General features: G+C 56.7%; 1 protein-coding gene across 2 annotated transcripts in view; it reads right to left on the reverse strand.

The window, feature by feature from the left end:
- The window catches only part of EDAR (ectodysplasin A receptor), a 52,503-nt gene that overhangs the window by 9,393 nt on the left and 28,839 nt on the right, over nt 1-14,271 (reverse strand). The window contains exons 2-5 of one of the 2 annotated variants that reach the window (XM_043917964.1): nt 8,930-8,998; nt 8,256-8,378; nt 7,636-7,817; nt 3,815-3,900 (exon numbers count right to left, since the gene is read on the reverse strand). In XM_043917964.1, coding sequence (XP_043773899.1) covers nt 3,815-3,900; nt 7,636-7,817; nt 8,256-8,378; nt 8,930-8,980 — 442 coding nt within the window. In that variant the 5' untranslated portion in view covers nt 8,981-8,998. The remainder of the gene's footprint in view (nt 1-3,814; nt 3,901-7,635; nt 7,818-8,255; nt 8,379-8,929; nt 8,999-14,271) is intronic. The other variant, XM_043917965.1, reaches the window with a different exon arrangement.

A 14,271-nucleotide genomic window follows, 5' to 3' on the forward strand; every position in this document is an offset into this window, starting at 1 on the left:
CTCAGCCCTTCTCCAACCCCACCCCCCAGTTTACGATGCATCTCATAATTGAAATGAGATTTAAGCGGGACTGAATTGATTCTGCCTTCTCTCACAGGGCAGCTTCAAGCACCAGCCAGTTTCCTCTTAAAAACAGACTTCCCTGGGAACCAGGCCGACCTGCGTGTTTGAGGGACTTGAGGCAGCAGAAGCCACATCTCAGGAAGACAAACGCCCGTGGGCTCTGTGTGTGGGTGTCTGCCTTCTCTGTCTGTTCCTGTCCCTCTCGGCTGGGCTTGCCCATGGGGCGGTGACAGGGTTGGGGACACAGACACGCCCGGGCCTGTGGTCTAGAGACAGCCCAAGCTGCCAGCGGCCAGGCTTACGAAACGCCTTTGCCCCGACGGGCAGGGCTGGCACACAGTGACACATCCCTGCACCCTCGGGCGCCTGCACCCCATCAGGTGGCAGCTGGGCCTCTGCCCCGATTTGTGGTTCCCCAGGGGCTTCCAGCTGGCGTTGTCTGCGCAGCCCTGAGCTCCTCGCAGACCCCAGGGGATCAGACACAAGGCCCGCTCTGAGCACATCTGACAGTGGAGGGTGCTGTGTGGCAGAGGGGGGCACCTCTGTGGGCTGAGCCCTCAGGACAGCCCCGCTGGGCCCTGGGCAGCCCCGTGAGGGCTCACTGGGCACCAGCATGGGTCTTCGGTGTTGGGAGGTTTCGATCCATCCAGCACGTGTCTCCTGGGCTGGATGCTGAGGTGAGAATGTCCCTAGGTGTTGAGTGGTTGCCGGGTCTGTCCCCCGTCCACAAGGCTTCCTCTTAGAGCCCAGCTCTGAAGGAGCAAAGAGAGGCATATTGTAATAGGGGTGGGCGAGGCCGGAGAGCCCAGACAAGGTCTGTCGGCAAACAGAGCAAGTTCTACTTGGCAGCGATGACTCAGGAGCTGGCTGGGGGAATGGGGGGTGGGGGTAGGGTGGGGTGGGGGGCAGTGAGTTGTTGTCCGCTGTCCTCTGGGGTCTTTGAGCACCAGGCACAGGGCTGGACGCAGGAGTCACTGGGGTCCCTGGTCTGTTAACTTGTTAACCTTCATGGGCTGTGAGCAATGGAGTCCAGCCCGGGCTCCTCCATGTAAGTAACAGCTTGGATTTTTAAGGACAATTTGTGGATTCATACAGGGTGGCCCTGGTGCAGAGGCTGAGGCAATAGCAGAGCCGTCAGGGCCTAGCTGCTCACAGGGGATGCATCTCGGGCCCCGGGATCTGCTGCTATGCGCGTTGACAGGAGCCAGTGGTAGATGTGCACAACTGGCGGAGAAACTCAGTCTCAGAAACAGCAGGAATTCAGCCGGCTGCGGGGGCCAAGGCGTCACCTCCTCATGGTACCACTAGGGGGCGTGAGGATGGACTGGCTGGTGCTCCTGGACTTGGCTCCAGGCCTCCTTCCCTGGAACAGCTCCTCCTTGACCCCGGCTAGAGAGGAAGGTGCCTGCTGCCTTGTCTATTCTGCACACAGGCCGTCAGGCGGTGAACTTGCCCTGACCCGGGCTCCTTGGGCACCTTCTTGCCCACAACACTGGACGGGCAGGTGGATGAGGAAGCTGTGCCCAGTCAAGGATCTCCCCAGGAGTGGACGCTGTCACGAGGTCCCACTCTGCACTTCTCCAATGGTCACGGCACACCAGGAAGGGGGAGCAGCCCAGGGCTCCGGCCTCAGGACATCTTCTCAGGGCCTGGCCGCTCCAGCCCCGAGATGTGGGGTCCATACCATGCTCTCTCATGTGATCTGTAGGGTCCACTGTCAGCAACCTGGGGTGTTGGGGGGCTGACTTCTTGGGGGGCAGCCAAGGTGATCACATCCAACCAGAGGCAGCATCCAGGCGGGAGGCAGAGGGTCTCGGGACCCCTGACATTGGGCCTAGGAGGGCAGCTCTAGGGCCCAGAGACCTGACTGACCCCTGGTTTTCCTAGAGTGGGCCTCCCGGCAGCTGGTCAATTGGTCACAGTCGGCCTTTCAGGCCTGCCTGGTGAGTGCAGAGGGAGGGGCAGACCCCAGGGGCGAAGCCCATCCTGGAGACCATGACTCAAGCAGTCTCCACTCCCCACATCGGCCTGTGAAGCTTCGCTGAATGCATCGCCCCATTTCCCAGATGGACAAACAGGTCAAGTGACTTCCAAGGTTGTCCAGCGGGACTCCAGGTTCCTAGACTCAGCCTCACTTCCTTACTGGGCTCCTTCAGGACCAGATCCTGTGAGCTCCCGGGGGCCTGGCTGGGGCTGCTCTTTAGATAAGCTGTTAATTATGGGCTGGGGGCCAGGGACTCTGCTTCTTCCTCCACACAATGGGCCTCATGTTGGAGGAGAGAAGGGGGCTCCTCCCAGTCTGAGAGCTCTCTGGCTGCGGGCGGCTAGCACCGTCTGGCCTGAATAAGGACACAGGCCCGGTGACCTTTTAGATGAAGTTCCATGGGGAGGAGCTGCATGAACCCCACATTCCATCATTAGTGGGTAGGGGTGTCCAGTGTTTTCCAGGACAGGATTGCATCCCAAAGCTCCCTGGGCCAGGATCGAAGCCGGCCGCCCCATGTCCTGCGGGCAGCCCCGGGCCTCTGTGTGTTCAGTTGCTTAGTCTGTCCAACTCTTTGTGACACCATGGATGGCAGCCCACCAGGCTCCTCTGTCCGTGGGATTTCCCAGGCAAGAATACTCGAGTGGGTTGCCATACCCTCCTCCAGGGGATCTTCCTGACCTAGGGATCGAACTCGCATCTTTTGTGTCTCCTGCATTGGCAGGCGGGTTCTACACCACTGAGCCACCAGGGAAACCTGGGCCTCCTCTAATTTATGAATTAATTAGCATCTGGCTGGGTGGGAAAGCTCAGCTTTAAAGACCTACAAACTGTCCTTGCCAGGTTCATCTGCTTAAGGACTGTGGGAGGGAGGGAAATGCCATGTCAGTCCTGCCTCACAGCCCCCGCTGCCCGCAGCTCTGCTGCCCGGAACATCTCTCCCAGCGGACCTCAAGGCCGGAAAGGCACCACTGTCTCCTCTCGCTCTTCTCCCTTCCTCCTGGTGCTTTTAGGAAGCAGGCCCTCCTAAAAGTCTTGTCTCCTTGACAAGATATTGTGAGAAGATGGGGAGGGCAGGGTCTCATGGAGAACCAGGAGGGCAGGGCCCCAGTGTGGACCCTGGAACTCCCGGGTGTGGGGGGGGGGGTCCTGGTGCTGACCAGCCTCCTCCTTCCCTCCCAGTCATCTTGTCTTCCATCTGCCCACCTGTCCCACCTCGTCTGTGTCTCCCGACCACAGAGCCAGGAGGCCATCCGCCACCTTCTCTGAAGCAGGGGGTCCCCAGACCTTCCTCCTAAATAGGACCCACGAACATCAAACCAGAGTTAGGGTGGGAAGGAAGCAGCCAGAGGTGAGGCCAAACAGATGGCCTCGGTGTTTACGTCCCATTCCCTGTGGTCCTCTGCAGGCTTCCCTTGGCCTGGGCTGGTTGAAACGACATGTGTGAGAACTTACCAGTGCCGAGCACTTTGCAGTTCTCACCAAAACACCTTGGCATTGTGGGTGTTTGCCCGGATCGCAAAATGAATGGTTTAGATTTTAGCACCCCCAGAAAACTGAGGCTTCCAGAGGTCCCTCAACTGGTGTCAGCCCCCGTCTGATGGGTGGTTCTGCCACCCGATCCTCCCCGGCTCCCAGGGACCTGCTGCCCACCCACCTGCCCTCGGGAGCATCTCTGTGTCCCCGCGGTCCAGAGCCAGCTCGCGGCTCCCAAGTCAGGAGAGGTGTCAGGGCTGAGTCAGGACCCTGGACGGGGCAGACACTCACATTCCTTGGTGTTGGGGGGTGCCAGCAGGCAGGAGTAGCAAACCAGGCCGTAGATGTTCCTCGGTCTGTTTTCCAGCATGTAGTAGCTGTGCAGGTGCGGGGGGAGACAGAGCAGACAGGTGAGCGGGCATGACCACGGCTTATTCTCTAACCATCATAGCCAGGCATGGGGTGGGGGCCCCAAGGAGGAGGCATGCCCCCCTACAAGGGCACAGTCTGCAGCTGGGCGGAGTTATGGGCAGGGGTGTCTAGGAGCCCCTGGGAGCTCCTGGAAGAGCTGGACACTTGCTGACTGGGATGGAGTGGGGCTGGCTAGAGGGCGTGGCCACAGCAGAGACCTTGGCCCTGTCTAGCATGGTCAGGGCAGATGGCCTGAGACTCAGCCAGGTCACAACCAGAGTCACCTGCCTCCTCCTCAGGTAAGGGCATCCAGTGAGCTCACGATGGGGCTGTGTCTCTCTACCGGAAGGTCAAGGCCTTCAGGCATGGCTGTCCACAAGACTTCACACCTAGGAAGCTCCCTCCTGCCATGTCAGCCTGCCAGCCGTGACCCTGCCACCCCCGGGGGCCCTCCCAGAGGTCTGTGCCTGCGCCCACTCAGGTCTCCCAGTCCCCAGAGGGCTCGGCCTCTCTGGGCCCGCGTTCCATAAACACTCGAGCTGTTTACATCAGGAGATATTGGTGAGTAAAGAGCTGCTGGCAGTGCTATCCCTTCATAGATTCCAGATGAAAACACCCTGGCCTCGGCTGGGTCTGCCTGTGGTTGTTTTCTAATCTCTTGTTTATCAGCCGTGTGCGCCTGGCCCCGTGACGGGGGGGTGAGGCTGGGGGAGCGGGATCCTGGACTCCAGCCTCCGAGGGCTAGACCGTCAGTAATCCTGCTGTGACCATCACTGCCTGCCCTTCCTCAGAGCCTTTCATCCTCAGACCCTGTGCGTCTTGTAAACAGGAATTAGCTGATCTCAGAACACCCCCCAGAGGAGCCACACCAGGCAGGTTTACACATAGGCTCTCACATGCACGCTCTGCTGCCCGGGGAGCCACCTGCAGGAACACCTGCTCAGGGTGCCAGGCCAGCCCCCCACAGCTTCCAAGCGATGCTGGTCGCTCCTGACCCCTCCCCCCAGCCTGTGCTGGGCACCTCAGGGAGGTGCGGGAGGGGTCCACGGGGCCAAGGCTCCCGCATATAAGCTCCTGGGTGAGGCTGCTCCCCACCCTGCAGCTGCCCTCCGTCTTTCTGGCTCAGAGGCCCTTCCCCCAGGAGGGTGTCCTCTGAGCGGTGCCCAGCTCCAGCGGTGTGACGAGCTGAATGACCCCAAGACCAGGTTTGCAATGTTCCAGCATGTTCCTCTGGGAGCCCTCATGGGCATCCTCTAACTGAGCCTGAATTCGACCCCTCACTGGTTTCTGGTACCTGCAGTGCACAGAACCATCCAATTGTTGGGTTTTTCTTTTCAAAGCTCACTCGGCCTGTCCTGGGCGGGCGGGGGTGTGAATGCCTGTTCAGCAGCTTCAGCAGGTTTCCCTCCATCCAACGTCCAACGCCGGGTACTCACGTAGAGCTCTGGGGCCCTTTGTCTTTCTGTAAAGCCCAGATTTCCCACATTCTGGTCTAAACTGTGTCTTTCCCTAGTTCTTTCTTCCTTCTCCTGTTCCTCAAAGGTTGATTAAGATGAGGAGCTCAAGACAAGACTAAGGTTCAGATGGGGCCTCTAGAATCTTCCTCCATATCCACGGGGACATAACTTTTCCCCAAAGACCTGCTTCCCCGGGGGAGCTCCTAGGCTCCCTTTCCCCTCCCTTGAGCAGGCGGATAGAAGCCACCATGAACCTCACCCCACCCTAGGAGGCCAGCAGGGAGTGGACGCGGTCAGTGAGAGCTTGTCATGGGGGAGGCGACACCCAGGGAGGCCTCCTGGAGCTCTGCCCCTGGGCCTCCTCTATGGCCTTTTTCAACACGAAAGCACGTGGACAGCTCACTGTTAAGACGGGTTTGTTTTTTTTTCTCACCCATTTGACAAATATGTTTGGCTTGTCCTCTGTGTCCGAGCTTGTCACACAGATACCTGGACATAGAAATCTGCAGCTCAAGAAATTGGTCTGAACCAAAGACAGGAACCTGGAGAGACTGCGGGTGGGGTCAGTCAACAGCAGAGATGGTGGTGGAATGGGAGGCTCCCTAGGAACATATCTGAACTGAGGTTATTTTCTGCAAGCTTAAGATAGCTCCTCGTGTTAAAGGGTCTTTCACTTTCAATTTGTTTCTCCCTTGGAGGGTCTTTCTGCATTTCCTTTTTCTTATAGACTAATGCCCAGTGCTCTTGTTTGGATATATTCTTCTTTTCTATCTCCTCTTAATTCAATACAGTGGTTTGGAGAGGGTGAATAACAGGTGACAAGCCGGCTACAAGATATGGTGCAATATTCAAAATGCTGCTGCTTCCATGACCACCACCATCATCACCTCTACCACCTCCTCCATCATCACCATGACCACTGCCATCACCACCTCCATCATCACCATGACTACCTTCATCATCACCTCCACCACCACCTCCATCATCACCATGACCACCTCCACCACCACTTCCATCATCACCATGACTACCTTCATCATCACCTCCACCACCACCTCCATGATCACCATGACCACCTCCACCACCACTTCCATCATCACCATGACTACCTCCATCATCACTATGATCACTGCTATCATCACCTTCATCATAACCACCTCCATCACCTCTACCATTATCACCACCAGGAAGCCTACACCACTGCTCTCTGCAGCCCTTGGTAGCACAGGTTGTGTGGCCACCAGAGGGAGGCAGTCACTTGGTTTCAGGGCTGTATTTTCCACCTCCCAAGGGAAATCTGCTGTCTTGAAGGTCTTTCAGGCTAATTGTACTTTGGTTTTTATGGGAAGACTTCGACACATAACAGAATTGTGGAGGAATTATAGGAACCATATGTCTCAAATATTTCTATTGTTGTTCAGTGCTCACTAAGTTATGTCTCACTCTTTTCAACCCCATGTGATGCCCTAGACTACAGCACACCATGCTTCCCTGTCCATCACCATCTCCCTGAGTTTGCTCAAACTCATGTCCATTGAGTTGGTGATGCCATCCAACCATCTCATCCTCTGTTGCCCCCATTCTCCTCCTGTCTTCAATATTTTCCAGCATCGGGGTCTTTTCCAATGAGTTGGCTCTTCCCATTAGGTGGCCAAAGTATTGGAGCTCCAGCATCAGTCCTTCTAGTGAATATTCAGGGTTGATTTCCTTTAGGATTGACTGGTTTGATCTCCTTGCAGCCCAAAGAACTCTCAAGAGTCTTCTCCAACACCACAGTTCAAAAGCATCAATTCTTCGCCGCTCAGCCTTCTTTATGGTCTACCTCTCACATCCATACATGACTACTGGAAACACCATAGCTTTGACTACAAATATTAGTAGCTTTTCACCCTCAGTTTTTTTCCAGAATACTAAAAATACCAAAAATGTCTTGGTTTTTCTTTCCTCACTCCACATGTGTTGTCTCCTTTTAAGTATTCAACACATCTGCTTGATTTGGATGGTCAGAGATGCTATGATGATGAGGTCCTCTTAGGGACACAGACATGGAGCCTAGGTGGGCTGCCTCGCGGGTGGAAGGTGGTGGGACCCCCGCCAGGAGACATGTGCCCTACCCCCCCCCCCGACCCCTCCACCCTCATCCCCCTGCCCCGTCCCCACCCCGAGTGCTGGAGATGTGTGACCCTCCTCCCCGTGGGACCCATGCCCGGGAGGGGGACATGGGCAGGGCAGCACGGAGCTCACCCAGGCAAGCAGGGCCCACACTCAGCGTCGCGCTCTGTGTCCCCCGGGGTCAGCACCGTGGCGCGGAAGAAACCCTCGCAGTCCTTGTGGCGCCGGCAGATCTGGTAGCCGCCCTTGGAGAACTTCTCCGCGGGGCAGGGGACGCAGCCATAGTCCTCGTCCCTGGTGCCATAGCCGCAGGACTGGCCAGGAAAGGATGGGACACAGGTGGGTCAGCGGCTGCGTTGCCACGACGACCACCACCCGACCCCGAGGTTCCTATGCGCCGGTCTCACTGGCTGCTCCCGGGATCTCCTCTCTCGGGGCGTGGACTGTCCTACCTGCAGCCCTCCCCCATCTGCTCTGAGCCCGGGGTCCCCGCTGCCCCCACCGGTCCGATGCTGCCCTTCCTTCTGGCGCCAGGATAAACTCATCCGGCCAGGCTGACGGCCCGGGCGTTCACACTCGGCGCCAGGACCCCAAACACCGCAGCCACATTCAGGTTCCCGGCATCTAGCAGGCGGTCTGTGCAGAGCTCTTCCCAAAGGAGGGCGGTCCATCCCGGCCAGCCATGCGGGCGGGACACCCGTCCTCCGGCTGCTCCCTACGCCCCGCGGGCCGCGCTCCGGGGCCGGGCTTACCAGGTAGGGCTCCTCCCCCGGCGCGCACTGCGGACACTCGTGGCACAGCCCGGTGGTCTGGTTGTAGAACTCATTCTCGCCACAGCTGGCCTCCTCCGCGCCGGCCCAGCACACTAGGGACGCCTGCCTCGAGGAAGGGGCTCCTTTGGCCTCCACTCGCCCTTGGAGACCCCCACTGTCTCCGGTCGGCACCTGGAGGTTGTGGTGGAGGAACCCTGGGGGGACCCCTTCTGCTAATGACCTGGCAGTCCTCGCCTGTCAGAGGCCTCATCCCAAACGCTCTGCACGGGGAGCTCCCTGGACTCCCCCTCAAAGCCGGGAGGCCCCTTCCCGCAGCCCCCAGTCACTGGTGCCTCAGCTCACAGGGAGCTCGGGGCTTGACTTTCCCCGTTCGGTGGCCTAGAGGGTGGAGCTTGGCACCGGGGCGCTGGGCTGTGCACCACCACACAGACCATAGAGCTGGGTGAGGGGAGCTCTCAGACCAGTGACCGCCTCTGGCGGGGGGCTGGTCAGGGCTTTGCCCTGGAGAGCCGGGTGAAGGTGGGGGCAGTGGCGTGTGACCACGGCATGGCTGCTACACAGACATGCTGAGAGGGACATGGCTAGTGAAGGACATGGCCACATGGGAGCTCCCACTAGCAATACCCTGGGGCATGGGCGCCCCGGCCACTTACCAGCAGGACAGGCAGCCAGGCCATCCCTGTGCGGCTTCCCCTGTAGGCCATCCTGTCCCAAGGGGTCACCTGAAAGACACACTTCATCAGCAGGGGGCTGCTCGGGCCCCCAGGCCCTGTCCGGCCCCACATTCACTCTGAGGGGCCTCCCGGAAGGTTTTAAGCTGAGCCCAGGCCCCTTGCACCCCGGCGGCCACACTTGGGCCCCTGCTATCCCACCTGGACTCGGGGTTTGAATTCCTGACAAAAGCACACCCTGTTCTGATGCTGGGGTAGAGGAGAAGCTTCCAGAATCAACCAGTGACTCAGAGTCAAGGTCAGCTGGCCTAAGTCCCCAAGGTCACCCCCACCCAAGTCCCCGTGGTGACCATCGTTGGTCACGGAAACCCACAGTCCCCACCCGCACAGAGCAGATGGCTTGAGCTGCAGCCCTGATGCTCTGGGCCTGCTCCCATTCTGGGAACCTCGTGTCTACCATGCAGGGTCCCCACGGCCCCAGGAGAAAAGCGGCCACAAGTCACTGTAGGGGAAAGTTGGGGGTCAGGGGAGGGTGGAGCAGCCAGATCTTCTGTCTAAACCCACAGGACTATGCTCAGCAAGGCATTTGGGAGAAGCGCCCAGTGGGATGCTGGTCCCCGAGGGAGGGGTCTGAATCCACCAGCCTCTCAGCCTGGGGCCTCCCCTGCTACTAGGCTCCACAAGGAGCAGGTGGGACCATGAGAGTTGGTGCTTGTTCGTTGTTCTGACAGTCGCTATCCCAGGCCCTCAGCCCAGCGGGTCCTGCTTTGTCTGTAAAGTTCCTGACACACACAGCAGGTCTGTAGGGACAGCCACTGGCTTTTCAACAGTGACTTTTTGTTGTGGGCGGGGGGAGCAGGAGTGACCCCATATTGAGGGAGGCTGTGGCAAGCTATCCCTTCCAGGAAGCAGGGGCGTACACGTGAACTCTGACCAGCAGGAAAGGCTGCAAGGTTTGGGGAGGACGCCCCCCGCCCCCGCCACTGCCTGGGACGCCAGGGAAAGACAGGGGATGGAGACAGGGCCCTGGGGGCCAAGATCTTTCCGGATGGCACCCCTGTTGGCCTGTCTCTCACCCCAGTAGTGTCAGGTGGCTTTGGGGAGGGGCTAGTTTTCCGGAATCTCTTGACACAAATCCTGCCTTCTTCACTCCCCCGCACACACAGTCCTGCATTCAGAACTCTGTTTACGGTTGAAAACCCTAAGTGGACGGGGCCAGATGAAAGCGCCAGCCACCCGGCGGTGAACTCCTGGGTGTTTCCTTCTAGCAAGGAGCAAGCTGGGGCAGGCGGGGGGTGGGGAGGCGGGCCTGTGCCTGCCAGGTGGGCAGGGAAGGTGTACACAAAGGCCGGAACTTAGGATCAGCCCCGGGGGCAGCCTGCCGGGGTCAGGAGAGTGGATTTCCTAAATTAACAGCCCTGGAGCCTGGCCAAGGACCAGACTGGGGTTTCTGCCTCAGTTGATTTCTAATTATAGCTGTGCCTGGGAGGGCTTCCCTATAAACCCAGAGGGCCGGGGTAGCTCAGGGCTGTCTGGGCTCCTGGAAGAGCAGTGCGTGGATAAGAAACAAAATCGAGCCTGTGGTTTTGCTGCATTTCTGTCATCCACAGTGACCCCCTAGGAAGGAGGGCATGTGCGGGGCCAGGATTGCAGCCTTGTGGCCTGAGTATCCTCGGGTGCCCTGGAGGGGCTGTGGGTGCCCTGGTGACCGGCCTGAGCCCTGGCCTCTCCTTGGTTCAGGAGGGCTTTCTCGGGAGCAGCACCATCTTCCCAGGTCCCGGATCTGCTGACACAGGAGGCTCGTGCTCAAGTTGTGAAGGTCAGCCAGGACCAAGGCTGGGCCCCGCGAGTGGAGCTGGGCCTCTTGGGAACCTCCTGGGCCTCACGTGTAGGTCAAGCGTGTGGGGGGCTGCTCGGGCGAGGGGGTGCTGGGCGTGAAGCAGTCGAGCTCTCCTCTTCAGAGCAGTGCTGGTCTCTGAGGGAGCAGCAGATCAGGAGCAGGGCCCGGGGTGAAGGTGTTCCTGGAGGCCAGAGGTTGTGCGCTTCCTCTCAGCCTGGTCCAGGGGCTGAGTCGGGGTCGGGGTGGGGTGGGGGGGACAGCGTTGGCAGGGGGCAGCCGCTCAGGAAGCCTCCTGGCTCTTCAGTCGCCAGGGCCGGCTGCTGCTGCCGTGAATCCTGTTGGCAGGAACCACCTCCAGGGGCATCCCGGGGGTCCTGTCCCGCCTGGTGGAGGGCTTTCTGGAAACTCCAAGAGGTTTCCGGCTCACTGATGCTGCCAGGCAGGCTGTGCCAGGATGTGAGCATCACAGGCATCTGCCAGCCTCAGAGGTCAGACGACTGGAGACACGAGTGAGACCACAGGAGCCACTGTCCTGCGACCCCCACGATGAGGAACTGGTGGTCAGGGAGAGGCCGAGGCTGGAGACTCTTGAGAGGGACCCCAGAGACGGAGGGTGAGGGGCCGAGCGGGATGCAGGCAGGAGGGAACCACTGGGGGCATTCACACCACACCTTGGTGAGACCTGAGGACTCTGACAGGTAAGCTGCCTCCAGTAGGTCACCAGGTGGCAGGCGGTGTCCACTGTCTTATGACGTAGGAATCACATTTGTGGGAACACCTGTGTGTAATCGTCTTGAGGTCCAAGGCCTCCCCTTCTCTGCTGGAGGCTATTCCCTCAGGGGCCTCCTGACTGCACCCCCAGACTTGCCTCTCAGAATAGACACAGGGCCCCAGGTTCTGCTTCTCATTCAGCCTGTGGGCCACGGATGCATCAAGTGGCCATTGGGTGCTCGTCAGAGGATGTGGGTGCAACACCTGTCATCATCTCTTCCAAGGCTAACAGAGGTCAGGGTTGGTGGGCTCTCACATGCAAGCAGGAGTTTCAGGGGCAGGTAGGGGTTGAGTAGCGAACATAGGAGGCAGCAGAGGAGGGCCACCGAGTGGGCAGGGGCTGGAGAAATCCACATGGAGGACCAAGAGGCCACAGAAGTTTCAACCCATCAGGCCTCCCCAGGGGAAGTTGACAAAGAAGCTGGTTATTTGAGCTGAAAGATTAAAATAAGTGCCCTGGCTTCAATTGTTCATTTTAATTGAAATAATACTCAGAAAATAGATAATCTTGTACACATGGAATAAGTGAAATGCCAGAAGTGTGCGTTAACTTTTGGCCCCTTGTGGCTTTGGTACCAAAGGACCCTTGTTAACACAGACAAGCACGTCACACAGTCTTGAGTCCTGCTGGCCATTAGCTCTTCAGAACCCAGGGAGGCAGGAAGAGCAAGGAAACCATTGGCATTTCTGTTCACATGTCTGTCTTTCTATGTTGCTCGGCTTTTCCTGTTTGCTTTTATTTTCCTACATATAGACCAGCGACCATGGTAATTGTCCCCGAGGTGCTGTGCACAGCCATAGCCTTAGAAGGTCCCCAAGTTCACACCAGCATTGCCATTATGATTGTCAACCCTGGTTTGGGCTTCTTAGAAGCTCCTTGGTCATTCAGCAGGAGCCTCTGTGTGTGTGCAATGATGGAAGTGGGGCTGGACCCAGTGCAGGAAGCTCATGAGTTGAATGTGGCCAGAATTTATCCAGCCACAAAGTTCAGCAGGAGAGCAGTTATGCTGTGAAAAACTCCTGCTGTAAGACCGGTGTTCACAGAGTTCTACTCATTTGTTTCACTTAATGCCTCACAGCTGAAAGATCTTATTACAACTGATGAGCCTGGTGAAGCTTTTAAAAAAGTCCCTACTTTATTGCCTTTTCATAATCGAGGGAAAGCATTTCCAGGGTAAAAATCAGGAAGGTTGCTTTAACTAAAATACATTGCTTTAGACTACAAAAGGCAAGTTTTTCTAGGATGCTTGTGCGTGCATGTGTGCTAAGTCACGTCAGTCATGTCTGACTCTTTGTGATCCCATGGACTGTAGTCAACCAGGTTTCTCTGTCCACGGGATTCTTCAAACAAGAGTACTGGTGTGCGTTGCCATTTCCTTCTTCAAGGATGCTCATATAAACACAAAATTTTGTTGAAACATAATAGCAACTGCTCTCTAGCACTTAAATATGCAGGTCATCTATCCACATTCATCTGTCCATCAGTCCATCCACCCATGCAATGTTTATTAAACATCTCCTCTAGACTAGGCTGAACCACAAATTGACACGATGCCTGACAGGCGTACATGTTTGCTCAGTCGCTCAGTCATGCCCAACTCTTTGCAGCCCCAAGGGCTATAGCTCCCCAGGCTCCTCTGTCCATTGGATTCTCTAGGCAGGAATATTGGAGTGGGTCCTCCTCCAGGGGATCTTCCAGACTCAGGGACTGAACCCACATCTCTTATGTCTCCTGCATTTGGCAGATGGGTTCTTTACCTGGGAAGACCCTCCCTGCCAGATGATACCCCATAATTTGGTCGACTGTGAGATAAACACCGAGGAAGGGAATAAGCAACAAACAAAAAACAACAAACTGTGGAAAATTCTTTAAGAGATGAGAATACCAGACCACCTGACCTGCCTCCTGAGAAACCTGTATGCAGGTCAAGAAGCAACAGTTAGAACCGGATATGGAACAACAGACTGGTTCCAAATTGGGAAAGGAGTATGTCAAGCTTGTATATTGTCACCCTGCTTATTTAACTTATATGCAGAGTACATCATGAGAAATGCCAGGCTGGATGAAACACAAACTGGAATCAAGATTGCCTGGAGAAATACCAAGAACTTCAGATATGCAGATGACACCCTTATGGCAGAAAGCAAAGAGGAACTAAAGAGCCTTTTAGTGAAGGTGAAAGAGGAGAGTGAAAAAACTGGCTTAAAATTCAACATTGAAAAAACTAAGATCATGGCATCTGGTCCTATCACATCATGGCAACTAAATGGGAAAAAATGGAAACAGTGGCAGACTTAATTTTCTTGGGCTCCAAAATCACTGTGGATAGTGGCTGGAGCCATGAAATTAAAAGACACTTGTTCCTTGGAAGGAAAGCTATGATAAACCTAGGCAGCATATTCACTTTGCTGACAAAGGTCCATATAGTCAAAGCTGTGGTTTTTCCAATAGTCACGTACAGATGTGAGAGTTGGATCATAAAGAAGGCTGAGCAGCGAAGAACTGATGCTTTTGAACTGTAGTGCTGGAGAAGCCTTTTAAGAGTCCTTTAGCAAGGAAATCAAACCAGGCAATCCTAAAGGAAATCAACCCTGAATGTTCACTGGAAGGACTGAGGCTGAAGCTGAAGCTCCAATGCTTTGGCCACCTAATGAGAAGAGCCAATTCACTGGAAAAGACCCTGATGCTGGGAAAGATTGAAGGGAGGAGGAG

Source organism: Cervus elaphus, chromosome 11 (genome assembly GCF_910594005.1).
Source record: "Cervus elaphus chromosome 11, mCerEla1.1, whole genome shotgun sequence".
Classification (NCBI taxonomy): domain Eukaryota; kingdom Metazoa; phylum Chordata; class Mammalia; order Artiodactyla; family Cervidae; genus Cervus; species Cervus elaphus.